We start from the raw sequence: 10,377 nt of genomic DNA, 5'->3' as shown, positions 1-10,377 counted from the left end.
ACAATGATTTACACGGGACCATGTTCAGGCCTGTAGATCTAATTGAAAGAAAGCTAGTTTCAAACCTCTTTCAACGCTGTGTTGTAAATTCACTACAATGGTCACAAATTCAGACGAAAATGGCCTTGGCCACGCAAAGTTTTGTCTCCACTGGGTGATGGTGAACAATGGAGGGAAGCAGACGCTCTTTAGAAGGAGGAGAGGAGGCAAAGTTCAGAAAAGTTCATTCACATTGCTCGAGGGCTGGACTAGCAGGGATAGGATGGCCGGACATAAAGGTGTCAACTGCAATTTACTATTAGAATTTGGCCATTAAGCCGCACTCTTATCAAGGGTGACTTACAATACGCACAACAGTTCAGCATTTGTGGATCCAATGATCACAAGTAGCACAGTAATAAACAAGGGCCACGGACAACAGTACAATGCTAAGAAGTCGCCATGGAGTGGAGGGAAGCTGGGTGTAAATCAGAAGGGAACCAGAAAGAGAATCAAGTTGTGAAAGAGGCCACAGCACATCTGCCAGTAAAGCTGCCTTTAGCCCGCTGAAACACTGGCTCTCATTTACCAAGCCAGGAAAAGTGTAACATTTATATATATATATATATACACATTTCCAGCTTTGCGTCTAGCTAGGCCTCTCCCACTGTTTCCAGTCACTATGCTAGGCTAACAGTAGAGACTAGAACATTCATTGTCAATGAGTGCATTCTGAACAACCAGAAGCAGCCTGCAGAAATCAGGTTACATTGGTCACTTTCCACCGTTCAATTACTGGTGAACAGTAAAAAGTTACCAGTAAATTCTGACCATATTTGTGTTCTAAACGAACAGTGTTAGTGTGATGGGTGTGTTCAAATCCCTGCCAAAATAGGTTTTCCTCAAAGATGGCAGTTGATATATATATGTATATATACAGGGATTTATTCCATTCTTTAAAGAGGAGTCATATCAGCCACGAGAGCTGCGTGAGCAGTATACAGACATACAAATATTAAGAAATATTAGGCTGATGGGACCAGCACTATGCAAATAGTGTTTTTGGAAGGAGATGGACACAGGGATAGAGTGAAGCAAATCCATGCTCTCCTCACAGGCACCTACCACACACCTGGCAGAAATAACTAGCCTCAAAACTGAAAAAATCATCTGAATAACTCGGTTCTACACACAACAAGAATAGTTCCTGTTAATATGGGTACAGGTCAGTTAATGACTCGTGGGATTTTCTGGAATAATGGTAATAATTTAGAATGTATTTTTTCATTTTTATTCCCATACTTAGTTCACTTTCACCACCCAGATCATCTTATCCTATCCATCTCAGCCTATCCCTCTGCCAGCTACACACCTTTTCTTTCAGTGGTCAATGAAAACACCCGGATGCACACGTGTTGAATATTTTTTATGGACAAAATTGCAACATATGCATTCACGAGCAATGCAGGAGTTGTAGGGAGGGACTCTCCTCTCTGAACCTGCAGTGGTACCCGTGCTACGGGCCTAGTTCCATGGCTCCACTGAAGGTCTACACGGGTTCAGTGCCCTGAAACTGAACTGTCAGGGTGAACTCTGTTTCACCCTCGGCCTGTTCATCTGCCAGGGTCATCAGGCCTCTGCTTTGCTTTCCCTCATTCTAGGGATTCCAGATTTCTCTCAGATTTTCTTTTTCAAAACAACTTATTGATTGTGTAAGGATAATAGAATGTGTGTTTTAGTTTGGATGTGTGTGTGTGTTAGGACCACTAAGACACCCTGTGTCTATAGAGTAAAAAACATTAACTGCCATTAGCAACCTTGCTATTTCAAATAAGCCATGGAGAGCTGCTCTGCATCTCATTTTATTAGTGTGCTATAATCAGGTTGTAATTGCAGATCAACACAAGCACTGCTGTAAAGAGACTCGTTTTACACAGATTTGTCAAGTTGTTAATATCTGATCTTATGATCAGTACAACGGGTTTTTAATAAATTGACCAAAATCCAAGATAAATAACATAAAAGGAGTGCTCTTGCAGCCATATCTGGTGACCTGCTGCAGTTGGAACTGTGCTGCTGAATGCGAGGACACACGTGTTTGAGAAGAACAGTTCTACTCACAAAAATAAGTACCTCGCTGATTTGAGTCTCAGACAGGTTAGACACAAGAAATGTATAGATTTTTTATTTCATGCTTCTTCTGTGTCACCTCCTGGTGCCTGAAACCCCCACAATGCAACCCGACCAAACATGCTCCGCTGTTAGCAGTTAAACCGTAGAGGTTTAGTAAACTCACTGCTTTCTAACTCTCAACCACTTGGGTTAATTAGGGAGCTTTCCCCGCTTTACGGCTATCTAGGCCTCTCCCACTGTTTCCAGTCACTATGCTAATCTAACAGTACTCCAGCTCTGTCATTTATACACTTAGATAATGAATATCCATGTGTTCCACACACTCTCACAGAAACAATATAATAGAAATTAAATAACAAAAAACAGGATTCTCCACATACGTTTTATTAAATAAAAAGCCCATACAATATAAGATAATATACTTAAATAAGTTTGGGTAAGATAAAAAAGTTATATAAACAGACTCTACATTACATATGTACATAATCCTATAGATACACCTCTGAGCTGATTAAAGTGTTCCATGACTGTGTATAGTGCCTCTCGTTTAGTTTGTTCGAACAAACTAATATATAAATTTATAAAAATCCAATGTATTAACATCATAAAATAAACACTGTAAAATACGATCTTGCTTCATCTACAATATATACACAATTTATGCAAAGTCAAAAAATTGAAGTGAATGCAGCCATTGATCGCTTTCTTTAGAACTTTCAAAACTCCCCAAACACCCCATTGGTTTTGGAGGCAAAACCGCTGATTAGAGGCCTTTGGGATGCCTTCTAACTTCCCTCGTAGAACAATAACCTTCTGCCATGTCAGTTTCACCTCTATGTATAGCTGGTGAACTTGGTTGGCAGATTGTCAACAGGATAGACAGTAGGTCCTGTCTTCATGGTGGGTGGCCCATTTAACAGAGTCCAGTGACACTTTGTGACCACCTCCACCAGGAAGATCTTCAGCAGGACTTTTGCAAATTCTTTCCCGACACACATTCTGGAGCCCCCTCCGAACGGGATGTACTGGAACCTGGAGGAGTCGGACAAGGGCTTGGTCATGAAGCGCTCTGGCTGGAAGTCCTCCTTGTTGGGGAAGATCTCTGCGACATCATGGGTGTCACAGATGCTGTAGATGACGTTCCAGCCTTTGGGAATTTGGTAACCCTGAGTTGATAAAAGGGAACTGATCAGTAAGTAGCTGCAGCTTTTCAGCCGTGTCTCAATCTACCCTTTACACATTTGGTTCGGAGAGATCTTTGGTAACTTACATTTAACTCAAAGGTCTTCAGGGCCACTCTGAAGCCTCCGGGAACAGGAGGGTTGATCCTCAAAGTCTCTTTAATGACACAGCCTGTGTACTTCAACTGCTCCAAGGCCTCGATGTTGAGACTGTGTAGGTCCATCCCCTGCTCCTCCTAAAGACGATGAGGATCAGTTCTTCAGTAGCTCAAAGAAACATGGCACTTTTACTAATGAATGAGGAAGCTTCACTGTGGATTACCCCTATGGCAAGAATATGCTGACCTCACGGTTTCATTTTAATATAGGAATTGTATAGATAGTTGAGTTGTATCACCACTGCGTTTACACCACGGTCAAGAACGGAGTTTCCTGCTCATGTGTAAACGTCCTCTACAGGATATTTAGTGCATTTGCAAACATGTTAGCGCTGTATGCACCGTTAGCGGGGAGCCGCCGGCGCAGTGGTCACCATGTTGAGGGTTGTGCAGAGCAATAGATTGGGATTTAGCACCTTTAGAAGATGTTTTTCTTCATATTATCAATGATGGAGATTAAACTTTTGAGTGTTCATTACAGCAGTCCCTATTAGAAAGGCATTGGAACAAACATGTATTGAACTTAAGTTGCGCGGTGGAATTACCTTGTCCATCAGTTCCTGCCTCAGTCTATCCACGACTTCAGGGTTCAGGCCCAGGAACATAACCAGAGAGGTGGCTGTGCTGGCTGTGGTCTCATGGCCGCCAAACAACAGCTCTGTAGCAGACTCCTTAATGGCCTGCAACCAGAAATGGATACACATAGAAAAAGTTCAGACCCCAACTCAAAATGTATAATAAACTTATTAGAGGGGTTTATAGTTCTGTCACATGTGTGATTGGGCCATGTAAATGGGAGGAGATGGCTTCAGCACCTGCATGCTGAACGGTTCCCCGTTCTTCCTGCTGCTGTCTATGAGCTGCTGCAGAGCGTCTCGGCCTTTGCACTCCTTGTCCGACTCCAGCACTTTCTTCTTGATGTTCTCCTCTATCTTGGAGTGGATGAAGTTCCTCGCCTTCAGACCCTGGGAGGAGGGAAGGATGAATGGAGGGCACAGGAGAAACACAGCGTAAGTCACCAAATAGATTTATAATTACTTTTCCAGAGCTTTAAAGTTAAAAAAAGCAAAAAGAATGGTGCAGTGTAGCAGTACACGAATGATGTGTTTGTCTCTTACCCTGTACAGTCCGCTGAAGGGCACGTCAATGGGCAGAGAGAACAGGTTCTTGATCATTTCCTCAAAAGCCTCCACCAGCTGCTGCTCGTCGGTCTTGATCTGCTCCGGCTTGAAGCCGAGCAGGATCCTCATGGCGATGCGAAACATCAGCCGCTTCATCTCCGGGTACACCAGAACACAGGAGTCCTTGGCCACCCACTCCTTCACCGCGGCCCGCACCTCCTCCTGGATGACAGGGATGTAGAGTTCCAGAGCCTCGGTGGAGAAAGCCCGCATGATGGCCTGAAGAAAGGCAAGACGGTTACATTTTTGGAAGATGAGTGTGTGCGCTTTTATTTCTGACTGACTGCGCTGCTCAACTGTTCGATGTGCCAACAGTAGAACTTAATATTTGGCCTTGGTGAACTGCAAAAAAACATCTTACCAAGTCATTTTCAAATGCAAATGTCCTTATTAAAGTTATTTTTTAAATCAGATGAGATTTTTCATAACTCCAGTGCAGTAACCTGCGTTTGTATTGTACCAGTATTTAAATACAGACATTATCGAACATCCTGCACATGCAGATTTTTTCACTTCCATTCAAATAGGACAACGTTTTTAGGATCCAAAGATCAAAAACGATCATTGCTACATAAATCACAGAAACGGTACTAATAAGGCTAGCCTAATTTGAGCTTTAATTAATTACTTAATAAGGGCTGATAGTTGCAGTGCTGCCTAATTAAAGTTAAGCAGTAAGCAGAACATTATGCGCATCACCATACAACAATAAGCAACAAGAACAAGAGTCATTGGGAAAGTTCCACGCTGAGCAAATAGCGACCACGGATCCCCAGGAGCTGCGTTCACTGACGACCGTTTCAAATTCTTTCTCAACGCACCTTTTTCTTGGTCTTGTGTTGGGCACCGTGCACGTTGGACAGCGTGTCCGATCCCAGGATGGTGCGCACGGACGCGGGCCACTGCACGGACACGAGTCGGTTCTCCCCCAGCAGAATCTGTCGGACGTTGTCCGCCCCGGTAACGCGCACCGTGGGGTTGCCGAAGAGGTGCGTGCGGTAGATGTATCCGTACTTCTGCCGCTTCATGCGCAAAAACTTTCTCCTCTGCGAAGGTGGACAAGAACCAACGCACCACGGTGAGCGAACTGCACAGGGCTCCAGCTCGGTGCATTGTATGCACGCGCACCCAACAAAACCATCCTGGTGAAGTGCACTTTTTAATTAAATAGACATGTTGACAAATCCACCAATAAAACCGCGATCACAGAGGAGCTATTCATACAACATACTAATCACGACACCCACTTAAATAGCACATGGACTCCCTCCGAACGTAACCATGACACGACGTGCGCTTTGTTTACGAACGCTTACCTGCAGGATGAGCTGCAGCGTCTCTCCAATGAACGGTAAGCCCATGGATCCGGGGGGCAGCGGCCTCGGGCAGCTCGGATCTCTGCCTCGGATCATGTAAACCTCCCACAGCTTGAGCGCCACGAGGAACAGCAGGACGGGGAGCACGATGGTGCACAGGAAGGTGGCCAGCAGCGTGTTCAGGGCCATGTTGCAGCTGGAGAGTTGGGTTCCGCCACGGTGACTCCCGGGCGGCTCAGCCGGCACTTTTATAGGCTGTCGTTACCTAAATTAGTTCACTCAAAGTTCATCTTTAATTGTGGGCTTGCCGCTCGGCCCCGCCTCCGGCCCGCGGAGGCCGACTCGCCCTCGCCATTTGTTCCACGGGGGCCGCATCCTTAATCCCTACCTCCTGTTGCACGCAGACAACTGAGAGCACACAAAAAAAGGTGCCGGTTCTCTCGGAGACAATGGGAGGCTAGTTTACACACTCATTACCTTTGGCTTTAGCCCCGCTAGGGGGATCAGCGAGGACGCCTGCAGGGAGGCTGCATTCAAGCAATGCGGCAGAGAACGGGACGAGAAGAATGTCTTAATCCGTCCTCTGTGAGCCGCACTGCACTCACGACGGAGGTTTTGTTTAGTTTAGTTATGCACACACACACACACACACACACACACACATTGTGTGCACGTGCACGTTATTTACACCAAGAACCCTCATCTGGAGGCGAGGTTACGTCCTGAATAACCCTCTCCCTAATCTAGAGACTTTGACCGTCTCTCTGCCTCCTCGTGCACACGCACAGTGCGTGTTGTTATAAAAAATGATATCTCCCAATGGGTTCAAACGTGGGTCAGTAGAGAAGGGCTGAGGTGCGCACGCGCGAACATGCACGCGCATGCAAGGTTATCCTCGGGCTACGCGACATGAAAAGTGAATGAATAAAAGAGAGATAAATGGAGAGGGGGGGGACTCATCTACCGAGACACCACATCCTCTCTCTGCATTTGGTCTCTTGTTTTTGTTTTGTTTTACGACCTAGTGACAGGCGTGTTGATGTGTGTGTGTGTGTGTGCGCGCGCGCGTCTGTCAGAGTGAGGTTTGGCTCACATGGATGGATCTAACTGTGTTTTGTTGGAAGAGTCAGCTCCTCTCACCATGGAGCCGGGTGCTTTGGTAAAAATGGGGTACACAGCTCTCACATTTGCTTTAGATATAATATTACCCTGGTGCTCCATCTATCATGTGAGATCGTGTTGTCATTTAGTGGAAGATATTCTCAATAACCTACAATAAATGAGTCCATGGGAGTTTTGGCTGGCAGTGTTCAGGGTGAATGGGTTTCCAGCTGGTTCTGCTGGTCATGGTCACTTTTTCTCATCACAATGTGAATGTGTGAAACAGGATTCTGCTGTTCAGGTGTGATAAGGGAGGGGGGGGGGTGGGTGGGAAATGGGAGGTTTAAGTGTGGACAATGATTCCTGCTGATCAGCTGCTGGACTCTTCACTTCGAGGCTGAGCATAAATGTACACCTTCACTGCTGTCACGTGCACTGTTTGTGACCGTAATGGTTGACTCAACTAACATCAACTCAGTCTAGTAAAGCCACCACGGTCTCACTGGCAGGTTGCAATGAGATGAGTATTTTCATGGTCCCCACATGGTGAGCCTTTTTATACTACGAACTATACCCTCACACACACAAAATAATGTCCCCTTAACACACATCAAACCAATAATCTAACAAACAGCTTGTATTTTCTTGACTGATCAATCCCAAGAAGATGAAAGACCCCGTTATATTTCCCCATACAGCACCACCATCACAACAAACTCTGTTTTAAACCATACAAAGTACTGAGGGTTGATGAAAGGGTTTTATTTCCTTCTATTTCTATTCTATTCTAGTTTTATTTTTAGTCAGATTTGGGGTTTCACTCAGAGGTGTACTGCAGCTGTTTAAAAAGTGCTAATCCTTTACTAAAGTAGAAATAGCCAAAATGATTCTGGTGGGCAGGAATGTATCATATTTATGTGTCATGTATTTCATATCCTTCCAAGAATAATACAGCTGTCGGAAATGTTTAAAGTTGAGTAACAGTATTGATATTATACTAATCAAATGCTCACTTATCAGTAAGATACAACTTTCACAACATTTTATTACTTGTCTGAAAGTAGTTACTTTTATTATTAATATTATTACTATTAAGTGTCTGTCCTAGAACTATTGCTACTGATGAATTCACCTCGTCATCTGTTTATGTGTTTACTGTTATCATATCAACACACACACACACACACACACACACACACACACACACACACACACACACACACACACACACAGAGCACACACTCAGCACAAGTGCAGAGGCACACATGTTTGTATCTCCTCCCCCAGCTCACACACTGACTGACCTGCTTGTAACCCTGACATCTCAGTGAACTTTCACGCTCAACCAAGTTCACTGTCCATCAAACAGAGAGCGGGAGAGGGAGGGGATGAGATAGAGCGAGAGGACAGAAAGAGGGAGGGAAAACAGAGAGAGGGGGAGGGAGTGAAAAACAACAGATAGAGAGATAGGACAGAAAGAGGGAGAGGGAGGAAGAGAAAACAGAGAGGGAGGGGAGGGGGGGGGGTTGAGAGACCACAGAGATATAGAGAGAGGACAGAAAGAGGGACAGGAAGGGAGAGCCAAACACATATATGTGAATTAATTGCATTATAAATTATAACTTATGACATTTCTAAAATAACTATATACCACTACTTCCACTTTATTTACGTTTTGCAAAAGATATTTTTTCAAGTAAATCTACTTCAAATATATATTGAAGTTGGGAACAGGAACAGGACGTTTTTCAAATAAGTAAGCAAGAACATACAAGTTTGAAAAACTCAAAGGGCTTGTACACATCATTTAGTGGGCTTCATACTTTCAGCTGCCAGAATCTTAGGCATCCGACACACTGGGGTGTCTCTTCCTGACCAACCAAAGTGCTTATAAAGCCCAGGGACAGTCAAACCTTTTTTCAGTTGTTGTTGTTGTTGTTGAGGTGGCCGCTTTGGCATCTGATTAACGCTTGCTACCAGTCACAAATCTGTCCATCTTTGTATATTGGTTGTTTCCTGTCTTGGGCATCTCCCTCTCTCTCTCCCTCCCCCGTTCTCTCTCTCTCTCTCTCTCTCTCTCTCTCTGTGCCTCTTGGCTGCACTAGTCCGCTCCGGGGTGGTTCGGACACAGCACATCACACAGTACACCGTCAAGCTCTCATGTCGCTTTTTGTTTCTTATTATGTTTATTGTCGTGGCTGCGTTAGGGTTGGTGATGAAGCTGTGACACCCGTGTCGGCCCACCGCGTCGCCCCTGGGGCTCCCGCCCCCCTGTTTGGGAACCGCTGCTCTAACCAATCACCAGAGACCAACATTTGAAAGCCTCGATAGCATTGTTGTTACTCCTTGGTTCTGATGCCCAGCTGATGACACTTGTAGTTGGTGTCGCCTGTGGTGGAAAGGCTGTGAGTTTCACTGGTGCTGCTTATAGAACCTCCATCCACACACTCACACCCCTCCAGAAGTCTGGGACACAAACGACACCTCGATCCAGCTTTTAGTCTCATGTCTTTGTTGACGAAGAATACCACAGCCAGGTGTAAGCCAAGTAGGCCCGCATCGGCACCGGCCTACACCGCACTCGGTGCTAACTGGTCCTACTGACAACTGGGATTTATAGTTTGAGGTGCACATCGGAGGTGCATTCCCAGCGGGAGGAGGTCCGAGGGAGTGTCAGGCTCCCGGTTCAGCACGAGGTCACTTGCTTTTGGTCCACTGACATCATTCTCTGTCTGAACCCTGTAGAAACTCAATAGGAGAGAGTGAAAAAGTCATTCCAACAACTAGCCCCAAAATGATATATCTGTTAATGATCAAACCCTTTATTGTTATATCGATTGGCACATCTGTGTGGACCTTCCGCTCTTAATCTCAAGTCGTTTCATATATGAAAGGAAGGAAGAAGGTTCAATGGCTTGCAGGAGATGAAACAGACTACGATGCGGTCACCATGATACTGGTAGGTCAGACCAGGTCTCATCATCCTCCTCCTCCAGTATTGTTGAAGTGAATGTGAAAGCTGTTTACTGCCTTGTTAAAGTGTTTGATCCCCGCACTAAAATACTTGTCACTCCTGCAGGAAGGATCCCCCCCCCCCCCTCGCAGTGCCTCGACACAGGAACCTAATGTCACCCACACATGATTTATTCAAAGCAGCGGCTCAACTTTGATGTTTGCTTTTTTGTAAATCTTTTGAAATTCTGGCTTTTTTGCAGTGTATGTGCTTAATTCTGTGAACAAATTCTTTTTAATATCATAATGCCTCAAATCAGTTTGTCATAGGAGAAGGTATCCTAAGACGCCTTTCATATCGAGGAGGTCTGCACCG

General features: G+C 45.0%; 1 protein-coding gene across 1 annotated transcript; it reads right to left on the bottom strand.

Annotated features, from left to right (window-relative positions):
- Positions 1-1,859: 1,859 nt before the first annotated feature.
- On the bottom strand, positions 1,860-6,922 carry LOC119213381 (cytochrome P450 26A1). Its single transcript, XM_037464633.2, has 7 exons — positions 5,949-6,922; positions 5,454-5,678; positions 4,570-4,851; positions 4,267-4,416; positions 3,997-4,131; positions 3,383-3,529; positions 1,860-3,278 (listed from the first exon to the last, which is right to left on the bottom strand). The coding sequence occupies exons 1-7, from the start codon at positions 6,135-6,137 to the stop codon at positions 2,946-2,948; spliced, it is 1,461 nt and encodes a 486-aa protein (XP_037320530.1). The 5' UTR covers positions 6,138-6,922; the 3' UTR covers positions 1,860-2,945.
- Between the last annotated feature and the right edge of the window lie 3,455 nt (positions 6,923-10,377).

This window comes from Pungitius pungitius, chromosome 21 (assembly GCF_949316345.1).
Source record: "Pungitius pungitius chromosome 21, fPunPun2.1, whole genome shotgun sequence".
Lineage (NCBI taxonomy): Eukaryota > Metazoa > Chordata > Actinopteri > Perciformes > Gasterosteidae > Pungitius > Pungitius pungitius.
The sequence above is the reverse complement of the archived record's forward strand: the minus strand, read 5'-3'. Positions and strand labels throughout refer to the sequence as shown.